This window comes from Portunus trituberculatus, chromosome 46 (assembly GCF_017591435.1).
Source record: "Portunus trituberculatus isolate SZX2019 chromosome 46, ASM1759143v1, whole genome shotgun sequence".
In the NCBI taxonomy this organism is placed as follows: Eukaryota; Metazoa; Arthropoda; class Malacostraca; order Decapoda; family Portunidae; genus Portunus; species Portunus trituberculatus.
In genome coordinates, this window is record NC_059300.1 from 30,823,569 (window position 1) to 30,839,735 (window position 16,167).

Below are 16,167 nucleotides of genomic sequence, written 5' to 3' on the forward strand. Positions count from 1 at the left end.
GTAATAAGCTGATTTTCCCTGGAATGATTACTGTTTCTGTGTCAGAGACCCATCTCTTTGTGATGCATGCATAACAGAGGTGATAGTGTCTGGCATGAAGTCACACATTCCTCATTCTTTCTCTCAACCTAAACCTTCTAAACCTTGGTTTAACACAGCCTGTTCTCATGCTATTCATGATAGAGAGGTTGTCCATAAAAGGTACTTGAGCCTTCATCTCCTGAATTTCATGCACTTTATATCTCTGCCCGGAATCATGCCAAGTCTGTTCTTCAATTTAATAAACACTCCTTCATGAATAGAAAATTTCAAAATCTTTCAAACTCAAACTCCCATCTAGACTTCTAGCATCTAGCCAAAAAACATCTCCAATAACTTCACTTCTTCATCTTTCCTTCCTTTATTTCATCCTGATGGCACCACTGCCATCTCTTCTGTCTCTAAAGCTGAACTTTTCTTTCAAACCTTTGCTCACAACTCCATCTTGGATGATTCTGGGCTTGTTCCTCCCTCTGACTATTTCATGTCTACTATTAACATTTTTCGTAATGATGTTTTCCATACCCTCACTGGCCTATGGTCCTGATGGGGTCCCTCCTATTGCTCTCAAAAACTGTGCTTCTGTGCTTGCACCTTGCCTGGCTAAACTCTTTCAACTTTGTCTATCAACTTCTACCTCTCCTTCTTGCTGGAAGTTTGCCTACAATCAGCCAGTTCCTAAAAAGGGTGACCATTCTGATCCCCCAAACTATCGTCCTATAGCTTTAATCTCTTGCTTGTCTAAAGTTTTTTAATCTATCCTCAATAGGAAGATTCTCCACCATTTGTCACTTCACAATCTTCTATCTGATCACCAGTATGGCTTCCGTCTTTAGCTTTCCTTACTGAGTGTTGTTCATCCTCTTTAGAGACTTCAGTGAAACTTTTGCTGTCGTGTTAGACATATCAAAATCTTTTGATAGAGTCTGGCATAAAGCTTTGATTTCAAAACTGCCCTCCTTTGGTTTCTATCCTTTTCTCTGTAACTTTATCTCAAATTTCCATTCTGACCGTCCTATTGCTGCTGTGGTAGACGGCCACTTATCTTCTCCTAAATCTATTAATAGTGGTGTTCTTCATGGTTCTGTCCTGTCACCCATTCTCTTTCTATTATTCATTAATGACCTTCTTAACCAAACTTCTTGCCCTATCCACTCCTACGCTGATGATACCACCCTACATCTTTCCACGTCCTTTCAGAGATGACCAACCCTTCAGGAAGTCAACAGATCACACAGGGACGCCACAGAACGCCTGACTTCCGATCTTTCTAAGATTTCCGATTGGGGCAGAGAAAATCTAGTAGTTTTCAATGCCTCAAAAACTCAATTCCTCCATCTATCAACTCGACACAACCTTCCAGACAACTATCCCTCTTCTTCAATGACACTCAACTGTCTCCCTCTTCCACAATGAATATCCTCGGTCTGTCCTTTACTCATAATCTTAACTGGAAACTTCACATCTCATCTCTTGCTGAAACCGCTTCTATGAAGTTAGGCATTCTGAGGCATCTCCACCAGTTTTTTTTGCCTCCCCAACTGCTAACTCTGAACAAGGGCCTTATCTTCCCCTGTATGGAGTACTCTTTGCATGTGTGGGGGGTTCCAGTCACACAGTTTTACTAGATAGGGTGGAATCAAATGCTTTTCATCTCATCATCTCCCTCCTCTGACTGACTGTCTTCAGTGTCTTTCTCACCACCGACATGTTGCCTCTCTTTCTATCTTTTATCGCTATTTTCATGCTAACTGCTCTAGTGATCTTGCTAATTGCATGCCTCCCTCCTCCTGTGGCCACGCTGCACAAGGCTTTCTTCTTCCTCTCATCCCTATTCTGTCCAACTCTTTAACGCAAGAGTTAACCAGTACTCTTTATCATTCATACCTTTCACTGGTAAACTCTGGAAATCCCTTCCTGCTTCTGTATTTCCAACTTCAAACGACTTGTCTTCTTTTAAGAGGGAGGTATCGAGGCATTTCCTCCCTGATTTTGGCTGACGCTTCTCTTGTAGAAAACCAGCACTCAAGTGTGCCTTTTTTTTTTTTTTTTTTTCTCCCTTGGCTGGCCCTCTTCCCTACATAAAAAAAATAAATAAATAGAAAAAAAAATAAATAAATAAATAAAAAAGTCCTACTCTAAAGGCTTGTCCACACCAGGAAAGTCTGTTTGGAAAGTTTGCAAACAGGTTCCAAACAATGTTTCTTGTCCAGACCTCAGTTGTTGTCATGATAGTGGTGAGCGTAGAGGTTGAAGAAAAAAAAAAGATGGGTGAGGAAAAGGAGCCTTTTATGGTGACTTGCTTCTATAATCTGCCCTTGTTACACCCAATAATGCTGGGGCTAAACATTGCAATTTAATAAGTTCTAGCTTTCTAAGTAGACCGCATAGTGTTTTCACTGCAAGCCTTTTAGTGGATAGTGGATACTGGTAACTGACTATCATTACACATACATACAGTGGCCACAAAAAAAAAGTACACATCACTGAATTTTGGTTAATAAAACTATACAATACAAAATGGGGCAGCTTTATTTATCTTATAATTAGTATTAAGACATATTCCTCTTGGACTTCAGAACACTCTAGTCTAGATCATCCTGGGCATGGAAGCAGCAAGGCTGGAGAAGTATGAGGCATCAAAGTAGATCCATATCTTTTTCAGCTCCTCTGTCAGGTTCTTGATGCTGCTGAGAAGCAAATTCTCCAGCTTGGTCTTCATTACTTACTAGGCATTTTCGATGTGATTTAGGTCTGGGGAGTTACCTGGCCAGTCAAGAACACATATATTGTTTTTCACTATGAACTCCTTGACAGCCTTGGACTAATGTGCTGGTACTAAGTCGTGCATTGAGTATTTTTCATTGTGAATGCTCCAAAATTTCAGCATGTGCTCCTCCAAGACCTCAATGTAATTAATTGCTTTCATTGTCATATTCTTGGGAAGAAAGTAGAGTCCAACAGAACCCTTATGACCAGTGAGTGCCTCCCACATCATAATACTGTTTGAGTGTTTAACCATTTTGACAGTGTAGCAAGGATTATAACGGGACACATTACTGGGCCTCCTCATGACCTTGGAGTCACCCCTGACCAGCCAGAATGTGCTTTAATCGCTAAACAATACTTTCTGCCAGTCTGCCAATGTCCACTCCAGCAGAAATCCAGATGTTGCTTCTTCATAACCTCTATCAGAAGCAGGTTCTTGCCAACACAGTGTGCAGCCAATTTTAAGTCCTGAATGCAGTGTGTTCACACCGAAACGTTCTGCAGAAGGTTGCAGTGTTTCTCTTTCGAGCTGATGGCTCTAATCGAAGGATCTTCCTTCACCTCTCTTGCCAAGAACTTGCCTGTGTGCGGAGACATCTTCCTTGGTGTCCCAGAGCCTGGTTTTCTGGCTGGTACAGCACCAAGACGGAGGTTCTCTGCTGCAGTTTTTAGCTTGTAAATTGTCCTCCTTGTCACCTTTAATTCTGCCGCTACACGTATGACAGACCAGCCTTTGACTAGGAGGGCAAAGGCCCGGGTTTTATCTTGAAGAGACAGCAGTGCATAACCCATAATAATGCATGTGGGGTATCTGGTAGCAAGTCGAAGTTGGTGTGCAAGAAGCAAGTAGGAGCGCTCAGGAACAGCATAACAAAAACCCTCAATGTAGAAGCGCTGTAGGCATACTGAGGCCTAGTGTGGTAAGCAACAATGAATAGAAGAGGGCTCTAGCCGACCAACATCATCACTAGCTCCACCCGCTCTGCTGGTGGCGGGAACGCAAATAAACACTATACAGATATTCACATACTTTTTTATTGCGCTGAAATGCATACATTGTTTTTTTGTGGCCACTGTACATACATACATACATACATACACATACACACACAAACACACACCAAAACACTCCCTACATATGATGAGAAATATCACAAAGTCCTCACCTTATCATTTTCCCACTTCAGCAGGAAGGAGGCATGTGCTGGCGAGTCTTCAGGATTGCCATCACCATCATTAGTCCTGGTCTCTTCCTCCTTCGTTATAACTTCTGCCTCCTCTCCCTCAGTGCCTTTTTCTTCCTTTTGGGTCCCAGAAGTGCCACAGTCTTGCTGCCTGGTTGTGGTGGTGCTAATACAGTAACTGTCTATGTCAGGACTTAACTGGAGTTCCCTTTGAGCAGAGCTGCATCCCAGCCGTCTGCCCTTCGATCCTTCCCCTTGTCGAACTGGACTGCCACGCCACCATCGCTTGAGGTTCTCTTTGCCTGGTGCAGATGGCAGGTGGCGATTCGAGGGAGACTCTTCACTCTCTAAAAAGGAAAGGGAGACAGTGCCAGAGTGAAGGATTCATTGTGCTGGAGTTTGAAGACAGCACAACCTTGGCCCTTAAGCATCACTTACATGGTAAAAAGAGAGAGAGAGAGAGAGAGAGAGAGAGAGAGAGAGAGAGAGAGAGAGAGAGAGAGAGAGAGAGAGAGAGAGAGAGAGAGAGAGAGAGAGAGAGAGAGAGAGAGAGAGAGAGAGAGAGAGAGAGAGAGAGAGAGAGAGAGAGAGAGAGAGAGAGAGAGAGAGAGAGAGAGAGAGAAATTTTATTGACTTTTCAATACGTTACATACATAACGTATTGAAAACGTATTGGTGTTCTATAGTCAAGGTCCAATGAGCCATGGCTCTATTATGGACCTGATAATTAACCTAAGGAGGCACAAATGCATGTTGAGGCCCTCCTACCTCTAGATTATGTACAAAACTCGGACAAATACGAATGTGAAAAGTGACAATACTAACAGAAGTAATAAATAATGATAACTGTAATAATGATATTAATGATAATAATAAAATAAAAAATCATGATTAATAATAATAAAGATAATAATAATAATAATGATTATGATAATAATGTAATAATGATTACAACAAAAAAATAATATTAAATCACTAATAGTGGGAATAGAGAAAAAAAATTACAGCATGCAGTAATACTGGTAATAATAATAATAATAATAATAATAATAATAATAATAATAATAATAATAATAATAATAATAATAACAATAATAGTAATAGTGGTTACAGTAATACTAATGTCAATATAAAACAGTTGTAATACGCACTGACATAGTATTACGTCATGTATTACAGTAACAATTCATTTATACTTTCCTAAAATAAATTATTTTAGTTTGCTTTTGAATTTAATGCAGGATGTAATTTCCTTGATATGTTAAGGGAGCTGGTTCCAGTGTTTGGCTCCTCGGTATACAACACTCTGCTGGGCGTGACTTGTTCTACATAGTCGGGTCTGTAAGTTGGTATGTCTAGTGCCAGCTCAGTCTTTTACAATATAGCTAACATTTACAGGAGAGGAGTGTAGGGCTGTGTGCACAAATAAGCATGTTTGTAGGTGTGTGATGTCTGGCAGTTTCAACAACTTGTAGCTTGTGAAGAGTGAGTGTGTGGCCGTAGCGTTGGCGGTGAGAAGTGATGCATAATAGCTTTCTTTGTTCAATAGAGACTATCGATATATGTATTATAAGCTCACCCCCATAGAGCACAATAATATAAGATATGAGGATATGCTAAGGAATTGTATATTTGTTTAAGACTGTCTTCATCCAAATAGTCTCTGATCCTGTATAATACACCAGTTACTTTACTTAGGTTTGTTTTTATGGATTCTACATGTGATTTCCACCTTAAGAAATTAACCAGTTGAATACCAAGGAATCTTATTTCATTTACTTGAGTCAGAGATAGACTATTAATTCTTATGTTAATCTGTGGTATTTGAGTCATTAGTGTGTGGGATATCATGTACTTTGTTTTCGTGATATTGAGAGTTAATTTGTTGCATTTGATCCAGTTTGTCACATGGCTCAATTCTTGGTTTATTATATATATTCAAATTCATTTACATTTTTTCCAGATAATCGTCATTAATATTATATAAAAGGAGCAATAAAGGACTGAGAATTGAGCCTTGTGGTACACCAATACAGTATTTATTATATAGGAAGATGCTGAATTGTTGTAAACTGTATATTGCTGTCTATGACTTAAATAACTTTTAAACCAGTTGTTGGTTTGTCCTCGAATTCCGTAGACTTCAAGTTTCTTCAGTAATATGGAGTGAAATGGTATCAAATGCTTTCATTAGGTCAAAAAATATGGTTACTGGATATTGTTTATCGTTGATGGTATTGTAGATGTGTTGGGAAAGCTGGTGGACTGCTAACTCTGTGTTATAATTGGCTCTGAAACCACACTGATGTTGTGACAGTAATGAATGGTTATATAAATATTCCACAAGTCTTGAATCCATAATTTTTTTGAATATTTTACTAATACATAGTAATACTGATATGGATCTGTAATCGAGATGAAGAATTTTATCGCCTCTTTTGTGTATGGGAGTGACACGAGCTACCTGAAGCTTTTTAGAAAACACTCCTTCCTCAAAAAATTTGTTGATTATGTAAGCAAGATATGGTGATATTATACTACTGCATTTTTTTATTACTTTTATATCTATATTATCACACCCTGTGGAAGTTAGCTTAAGGCTTTTTATTACAGTTTCTACTTCATATGCACATGTTGACTGAATAAAGAAAGAAAAGGAGTTGGGTTAAGCAAGAGGCTCATGAAAGACAGTGGTGAGTGTTCAACGTTTTGAGCTCAATCATTAGCAATGTTACAAAAATAATGATTAAAGGATTCTGCTATTTCATGATTTGTCAACAAGTTTTTATCTGAAAAATTCACGGATGTTGGAAGCTAATGACAATTTTTGCCCATTATATTATTGAGTGTTTCCCATGTTTTGTTACTGTTTCCAGCATTATCTTTGAATTTAGATTTATAGTAATTTTCTTTTGCTGATGTTATTTAGGAAGCTAGGGTATTTCTGTATCTTTTAAATCTAGTTTCGTAGGTAATTGGCCACTTGGCATATAATTTTTGGATTCTGTTGTTCCTTAATTAATGGACCTTATACCTTCATTTATATGTGGTTTGTTGGTGTGTTTTTCCTTAATTGTGTGTTCTTTTATAGGGAAATGCTTGTTGTAAAGGTACGTAAATCTATCCATATACGTATTGAAATGGTCATCTACTCCAGTATTTGCAATTTCTTTCCAATCAAACTCTATCAATTCTATTGCAAAATTATCAATATTGTTGGTAGAATATTCTTATTGAAATTTTGATCTTTGGAGACTGTGAATTAGGCATTGGCACAGAAAATGAGCTAAGAACTGGAATTGATCACTGATGGTTGTGTACAAAATACCCCTGGAAATATAATCATGCACGTCATTGGTCCATATATGATCTATTATTGTGGCTGACTTTTCTGAAACTCTAGTGGGTTTGTTTATGACAAGAACAACCATGTGGGAGTAAAAGAGGTTTGAAAAATTCTGAGTGTGTCCACTATGTGCTAAAAGATTTGTATTATAATATAGCATTTAATGTTAAACATGGACACAGTTTCTCACTCCCTCCAGGTGGTCCGCAGCACCAAGCTTCTAGGTGTCTTGGTGGACGATCAGTTATCATGAAAGCAGCATGTTTACACCATCATCAGGTCAGCCTCATACAAGATCTATATGCTGCGCTGACTCAGGTCCCTGGGTGCACCGGTAGATGAGCTGAAGGGAGTGTACCTCACCTTTATACTCCCTAAGCTCATGTACGCCGTCCCAGCGTGGTCCTCCTCCCTGAACCTCACACAACGACAACAGCTGGAGAGAGTTTAGAAGAGGGCGTTCAGGGTCATCCTTGGGCCTGCCTACAGGTTCTACAAGGACGCCCTGACCTGCCTGAGTCTGCCGAGGCTGGCCATAAGACACCAGGAAGCCTTGGAAAAATTTGGGGAAGGGCTGCTGCATCATCCACGTCTCCACCACCTGCTACCCCCAGACGTGCCTCCCCCTGCCCACGCCACCCGACACCAGAATCGCGTGGCGTCCTTAAGAGCACCGCGCACTGACCAGTACCACCTTAGCGCGGTGCCCACTATGGTGCGAGCCATAAATAAATAAATAAATAAGTAAATTCTTGGCTAAGTTAGATCCATTGTTAGGTTAAGCATTTCATTGTTTTAATGTCCCCCCCTGTACATTTTCAGTGTAAATTTTTTGTTGCACAGCCAAATTAATAAACCGTATATTATTATTATTATTATTTATATGTTCTAGATTTAACAAGAAAACAGAAGAGAGAGAGAGAGAGAGAGAGAGAGAGAGAGAGAGAGAGAGAGAGAGAGAGAGAGAGAGAGAGAGAGAGAGAGAGAGAGAGAGAGAGAGAGAGAGAATTTTAGATGAAAGTTGAAGATCCCTATAATAAGATATAAAAATCTAATTAGAACAAATGAATTAGTGGAGTCATTGAAAAATTTCCAAACTAATTACAACAAACAAAAATTTGCTTACACTCAGAAAGATGACACATGACACAACTGTGATAGGAAAAAAAGAACATTAAATAAAAAAGACACAAAAAAAAATCCTGTACAGTACTGAAGGCAAGTTACATGATTAATCTCTTGAGGTCTGAGGCCAAGCTGTATGGAGGCAAACTGTTGCCATTACTGTGCTCACCTGATTCTGAGCTACAGCTGGAGAGGCGCTTAATGTCTGGCTCCCTTGAATCAGGTGATGAAGCTTCCTGTGAGGCCATGGTGTTGGGGTCTGTGGAGATGAGGGAACAAGATATGCTTAGCTATTTTTCTTGTTTTGCCTTCCTTTACGTAAGACAGGCATGACCAAGGAAAAGACCTACTCAAAGGAGAGCTGAATGTGTGTGTGTGTGTGTGTGTGTGTGTGTGTGTGTGTGTGTGTGTGTGTGTGTGTGTGTGTGTGTGTGTGTGTCCTTCCAGCTTCTGTCACCAGCACCAGGTCTTGCTTGTATATCTTTTCAGTGCCATTAATTAATTTATACAATGAAGGTTGGCAGTCCCATTTCCTTAGCCTTTCTTCATATGTTAGGTCCTTCAGTTATTGCACCATCTTTGTTGCTATCCTCTGAATCCTTTTTAATCTTCTTATATCCTTTTTCAAGCTCGGCGACTACACCTCTGCTGGATACTCCAACTTTGGATGTATCATACTCATATTTTTTTTCATCATATCCTTGTCCACGTACTGAAATGCCACCCATATATTAGTCAACATTTTATATGTTGTTCCAAATATTTTAATGTGCTTTTCAGGGCTCAGAGTTTCTTGTATAACCACTCCCAGATCTTTTTCCTCTTTAGTCTTCATTATTTGTTCCTCTCCCATCAAATAGTTCCCTACTGATCTTCTCTTACTCTTTCTTAATTCCATTACATGGCATTTCTTGGCATTGAATTCTAATTTCCCCTTCTTACTCCACTCATATATTTTGTCTATATCTTCCTGCAGCAGCAAGCAGTCTTCTCAGGTCTTAATTACTCAACAATTTTGTATCATCAACAAACAAATTAATATAACTGTTTACTCCATACTGTATGTTGTCTACATATACCTGGAACATAATGGGGGCTAACACTGACTCCTGTGGCACTCCACTTGTCACTTTACTCCAGGATGAGTATGTATCTATGATCACAGTTCTCATCTCTCTGTCCTTCAAGTAATCCCTTATCCAATCTAATACTTTTCTTCTCAGTCCTCCTATGTTCTACAACTTCCAAAGTAGTCTGCTATGTGGGACTTTACCTTTTTTATGTCCAGGTACACTGTGTCCACTCACCCATCTCTGCTCTCTAGTCCTTTTATAACTCCTGAGTTAAAACTTAGTAAATTTGACACACATGATCTTCCTGTCCTAAATCCAAATTGTTTCATATATATATATATATATATATATATATATATATATATATATATATATATATATATATATATATATTTTTCTCTCTCTCTCTCTCTCTCTCTCTCAGATATTTAACCCATTATTCTTTGATAACAATTTCACATATCTTTTCCACAACACTTGTAAGGGACACCAGTCTGTAATTTAATGGCTTAGCTGACTTTCCTTCTTTGAATATTTGGGATTATGTTGGCTCTCTTCCATTCCAGTGGTACTCTCCCTTCCTTTAATGAGATGGTAACCATTTTCCAAATTGGTTCCAATAATTGATCTTTACATTCCTATAGTGCCCAGCCCGACACACCGTCTGGTCCCATTGCTTTTCTGACACAAAAATTTTCTAGCTGTCCAATTTATTGTTTGTGCACTATGATTTCCTGCAAGCCTGTACAATACAATATCCTATTTGGTTCAGTAAAATCCACTTCTTCAGTGAACACAGTCTTGAAGCTCTCATTTATCATTTCACTCATTTCCTCTGCTGTTTGGTATGTCTTCCCTTCTTTAACTATTTTCTTCACTTCTGTACTGTGTTGATTCTTTCATCCACTGATCCATTGTATTCACCATAGTTAATTGTAACATCTTGCTCCACGATCCAGCATTACCCATACTTCCATCTCTCTCCTGTTTTCTCTTTTGCAGTTGAAGTTTCCTACTAGTAGTATTTTTCCATCTTTTTTTTATCATATTAGCCAAAAACTTAATCACCTCCCTTTGCATTTCCTTATGTTCTTCTGTTCTCCATGTATTGGTCTTTGGTGGCACATGCGTGACTATGATTCACTTTTTTTTTTTTCATTTCTTTGGTCTTGATTATTACTCCCATTACTTCTGCCATGGAAGTAATGGGACATTACTCCATAGTGCACTTCCTCCACACATATATCACAACGAACCATTATTAGCACTCCTCCTCTCCCTTTTCCCTTTCTGTTTCTTCTCCAACTTTTATATCCCACTTCTGTGAAGCTAGCATGGACCTTCCCCTTTAACTTTGTTTCTACTATGCAAATTAGATCCAGTTGTTTCACCTTCAAATAGTTTTTAACCTCCAACACACTGGACAACAACCCATCTATATTTGTATATGTCACTCTTAATTTCTTGCCTCTCCCTCCACTTTGTGTGTGTGTGTGTGTGTGTGTGTATTTACCTAATTGTATTTACCTAATTGTAACATACGGAAAAGAGCTATGCTCGTGTTGTCCCGTCTCCATATCTATTAATGTCCAGCTTTTCTTAAAATCATGAATATTCCTTGCGTTGACCACTTCCACGTCTAAACTATTCCATGCTTCCACCCTTCTATGAGGAAGCTATATTTTTCACATCTCTCCTATAAGTGGCCATTTTAGTTTTTCCCATGCCCTCTCGACATTCTTCCATTCCACATACACAGATCTTCCCTATCCATTTTTCCATGCCAATCATCACTCTGTATATTGCTATCAGGTCTCCCCTTTCTCTTCTGTTTTCCAGGGTTGGAAGTTGCATTCTTTTCAGTCTGTCTTCATAAGTCAAATCTCTTAAGTCAGGCACCATTTTGTTGCAGCCCTCTGTACTTTCTCTAGTTTCCTTATGTGTTTCTTTAAGTTCGGAGCCCACTGTATTGTTGCATATTCAAGCCTCGGTCTTATCATTGCAGTAATTATTTTCTTCATCATTTCTTCATCTAGATATCTGACGCCACTCTTATGTTCCTCAATAAGTTCAATACTTCTCCAATTATTTTGTTTATATGTCTCTCTGGCGATAGGTCATTGGTAATTGTCACCCCAAGGTCTTTTCTTCATGACTGGTTTTATGTCTTCATTTCCTATCTTGTACATACTCCTGATTCTTCTTTCACTCTTGCCAAACTCTATTTTCTTGCATTTTGTCGTGTTGAACTCCATTTGCCATGTACAGCTCCATTTCCATATTCTGTCCAAGTCTTCCTGGAGTAGTTCGCAATCTTTGTCACATCTCACTTTTCTTAACAATTTTGCATCGTCTGCAAATAGGCTCACATAACTGGACACCCCATCCACCATGTCATTTATGTAGACTGCGAACATTACTGGTGCCAACACTGATCCCTGTGGAACTCCACTCTCCACCAATCCCCATTCTGATGGTCTGTCCTTAATTATTGTTCTCATTTCTCTTCCTACCAAAAGTCTTCCATCCATTTTAGTAAACTGCCATGCACTCCTCCTACCATTTCAAGTTTCCAGATCAGTCTCTGGTGTGGTACCTTATCAAAGGCCTTTTTTAAATCCAGATATATTCCATCAGCCCAACCATCTCTTTCCTGTATTACATCTATCACCCTCGAATAGTAACATATCAGGTTTGTCGTGCATGAACGCCCTTTCTAAAACCAAATTGACACTCACAAAGTATGTCATTTTCTCCAAGAAGTCTGTCCATCTATTCTTCACCACCCTCTCACACATCTTAGCTACCACACTTGTAAGTGACACTGGTCTATAGTTCAATGGGTCTCTCTTGTTACCTGATTTATAGATTGGGACAATGTTAGCTCTTTTCCAGTCTTGGGGCACTACACCTTCCCTTAATGAGGCATCAATTACTTCACAAACTTTTTCTGCCAATTGCTCCCTGCATTCTCTTAAAATCCATCCTGATACCCCATCAGGTCCCACAGCTTTTCTCACTTCTAAACTCCCCATCATGTTCTTGATCTCCTCCACAGTTACTTGAAACTCCTTCATAATCCCTTTCTGTTCCATTACCAGTGGTTTGTCAAAAGCAGTCTCCTTTGTGAATACCTTCCGAAAGCATCCATTCATAGCCTCTGCCATTTCCTGGGATCTTCACTGCATACTCCATTTACTTCTAAACTTTCAATACTTTCTCTATTTTTGATGTTGTTGTTCACATGTCTGTAAAAAGCCTTGGTTGGTCTTTACATTTATCAATTATATCCTTTTCTTGTTTCTTTCTTTCTTCTCTTCTAATCAACACATATTCATTTCTTGCTCTTTTGTAACTTTCCCACTGCTTAATCCGTCTTTTCCTTCTCCACCTCTTCCATGCATCCTCTTTTCTTGTTCTAGCCTTTTCACATCTATCGTTAAACCAGTCCTGCTTTCCAACTTCTCTATGTTGTCTTATTGGTACAAATTTTTCTCACCTTCTTTGTATATTTTATAAATTCCTTCCACTTTTCATTTGCTCCTTAGCACTCTTGAATTTCATCCAATTTGTCTCTTGAAAGAATTTCTTTAGGTTTCCAAAATCTGTCTTGGCATAATTCCATCTTCCCACTTTATATTCTTCATTTCTTCTAGATTTCTCTTCATCTATCACCTTGAACTCCAAAACTGCATGATCACTCTTTGCTAAAGGGCACTCCACCCTCATCTCCTCAATGACCATTGGCTCTGTACTAAAGACCAAGTCCAGTCTTGACGATGCTCCCTCTCCTCCAAACCTAGTATCTTCTTTGACCCACTGAGTTAACACATTTTCCATTGCCAGTGTCAATAGTGTATTTCCCCATGTTGTCTCTGATCCTTCCATTGACCAGTCCTCCCAACACACCTCTTTACAATTAAAATCTCCCATCATTATAGTTCGTTCACAGCCACCCAACATTTCTTCCAGACATGTTCCTGTATCACTTATCATTTCTTCATATTCCTGTACTGACCATGCATTTGTCTTAGGTGGTACGTACACCACTATGTAGTGCCTCTTTTTCCTTCATTAGTTTCTGCTCTGATCTTTAGCACTTCTGCCTTTCCCATACCTTCTTTCACTTGATCCACCTTTATATCTTTTTTAACCAGCAACATCACTCCTCCTCCCATCTTACCTACTCTATTTCTTTTCCAAACATTATATTTCCCTTCTCCAACCATCATCAGGTCTTCTCCCTCTCTCAGTTTTGTTTCAGTAAGACCCACAATATCTGGGTTCTTGTCCCTCAAGTAATCGTTGAGTTCTAAAATCCCCGATATCACTCCATTTATGTTGGAATACATTACATTTCGCTCATATGTAAGTTTCTTTAGTCCTTTCTTGCTGTACTTTTCTGGGTTATGAACCACTTCCTCAGTCTCATATCCAAGATTCTCCAGAAAAACTCTTTCTTCTCTCTTCTGTCCTCTCTTCATTTTTTTCAAAGCCTCCTTTCTCAACTCATTTAACATTTCTCTTTCCTTTTCACCGAGATCTCTTCTCAACCAAATCTTCCTTGTTGTTTCCTGCTGGGCTAGCCTCCATGACTTCTCCACCAATTCATCTACATCCTTTTGTGACTTAAGTTTGATTCTTATTGGCCTCATACCTTCTCTTGTGAACTTTCCAATTCTATGGAAGTCCTCTATTTCTTGTACTAGGTCTTTTCCTCCTCCTGCACCACATTAATGATATTATTTATCACCTTTTTATGTTTTCTCTCTCTCCATTTTACTCGGTGTCTTATCCTCCTCCACACCAAATATCACCACACATCTCTTTTTGTCTACAGTTTCCCTCACCAATGTCTCATTTGACTTAATAACCTTCACCACTTTCTCAGCTATCTTCTCTTCTATGATCTGTTGATCTATAATTTCAGCAAGGCCCAAAGTTTTCTCCCCTGACTCTTTGATTTCCTTTTCCAGACTTGCAACTTTGTAATTTACCTCCTTTCTTTCCACTTCCTGACTTTTTCCATTCAGCCTGCTTCTCCATCACTTTTCCTAGAGATTCTCCACATTTTCGCAATTCACTTTAATTAGCTTAACTTCCTCTTTCAGTGCTGCATTTTCCTTCTTCATATCGGCACAGTCTCTCTTTACATTGTCATAACTCGTTTCCAGGCCCTCATACTTTTCAAACAGTTTTCAATTTTACCTTCTAACTCCAGAATTTTCTTCACATAAGCTCTTCTCCATTATTCCTTGAAACCCTGTGAAGTCTGATTCCTCTTTCGAGTTCACGGCCGCCATGTTGCGCAGACGTAAACAAACCAGCTGATGGCTCAAACGCAGGCTACAGTTTATATTTACCTTCACTGGACATTATTTTGCTAATCAACAGTTAACATGACTATATGGAGACGGGACAAACATTACCAGCTCCTTTCCCACCTTGGTTACTCTTAGGTAACTGTAGAATTATAGATGATTGCTCTGGAGCTCAGCGACCACCTCCGCCATCGACGATGTCCCGTGTGTGTGTGTGTGTGTGTGTGTGTGTGTGTGTGTGTGTGTGTGTGTGTGTGTGTGTGTGTGTGTGTGTGTGTGTGTGTGTGTGTGTGTGTGTGTGTGTGTGTGTCCACATACACAGATCTTCCCTATCCATTTTTCCATGCCAATCATCACTCTGTATATTGCTATCAGGTCTCCCTTTCTCTTCTGTTTTCCAGGGTCGGAAGTTGCATTCTTTTCAGTCTGTCTTCATAAGTCAAATCTCTTAAGTCAGGCACCATTTTGTTGCAGCCCTCTGTACTTTCTCTAGTTTCCTTATGTGTTTCTTTAAGTTCGAGCCCACTGTATTGTTGCATATTCAAGCCTCGGTCTTATCATTGCAGTAATTATTTTCTTCATCATTTCTTCATCTAAATATACGAACGCCACTCTTATGTTCCTCAATAAGTTCAATACTTCTCCAATTATTTTGTTTATATGTCTCTCTGGCGATAGGTCATTGGTAATTGTCACCCCAAGGTCTTTTTCTTCATGACTGGTTTTATGTCTTCATTTCCTATCTTGTACATACTCCTGATTCTTCTTTCACTCTTGCCAAACTCTATTTTCTTGCATTTTGTCGTGTTGAACTCCATTTGCCATGTACAGCTCCATTTCCATATTCTGTCCAAGTCTTCCTGGAGTAGTTCGCAATCTTTGTCACATCTCACTTTTCTTAACAATTTTGCATCGCCTGCAAATAGGCTCACATAACTGGACACCCCATCCACCATGTCATTTATGTAGACCGCGAACATTACTGGTGCCAACACTGATCCCTGTGGAACTCCACTCTCCACCAAGCCCCATTCTGATGGTCTGTCCTTAATTATTGTTCTCATTTCTCTTCCTACCAAAAGTCTTCCATCCATTTTAGTAAACTGCCATGCACTCCTCCTACCATTTCAAGTTTCCAGATCAGTCTCCGGTGTGGTACCTTATCAAAGGCCTTTTTTAAATCCAGATATATTCCATCAGCCCAACCATCTCTTTCCTGTATTACATCTATCACCCTCGAATAGTAACATATCAGGTTTGTCGTGCATGAACGCCCTTTTCTAAAACCAAATTGACACTCACAAAGTATG

The 16,167-nt window shown here is 39.2% G+C and overlaps 1 protein-coding gene across 6 annotated transcripts in view; it reads right to left on the bottom strand.

Annotated features, from left to right (window-relative positions):
- Positions 1-16,167, bottom strand: part of LOC123520173 (E3 ubiquitin-protein ligase RNF168-like) — a 32,797-nt gene that overhangs the window by 4,225 nt on the left and 12,405 nt on the right. For all 6 annotated transcript variants that reach the window (XM_045282183.1, XM_045282185.1, XM_045282181.1 and 3 more), the window contains 2 exons: positions 8,633-8,722; positions 3,975-4,339 (listed from right to left, as the gene is read on the bottom strand). In XM_045282183.1, the coding sequence (XP_045138118.1) occupies positions 3,975-4,339; positions 8,633-8,722 (455 nt within the window). The remainder of the gene's footprint in view (positions 1-3,974; positions 4,340-8,632; positions 8,723-16,167) is intronic.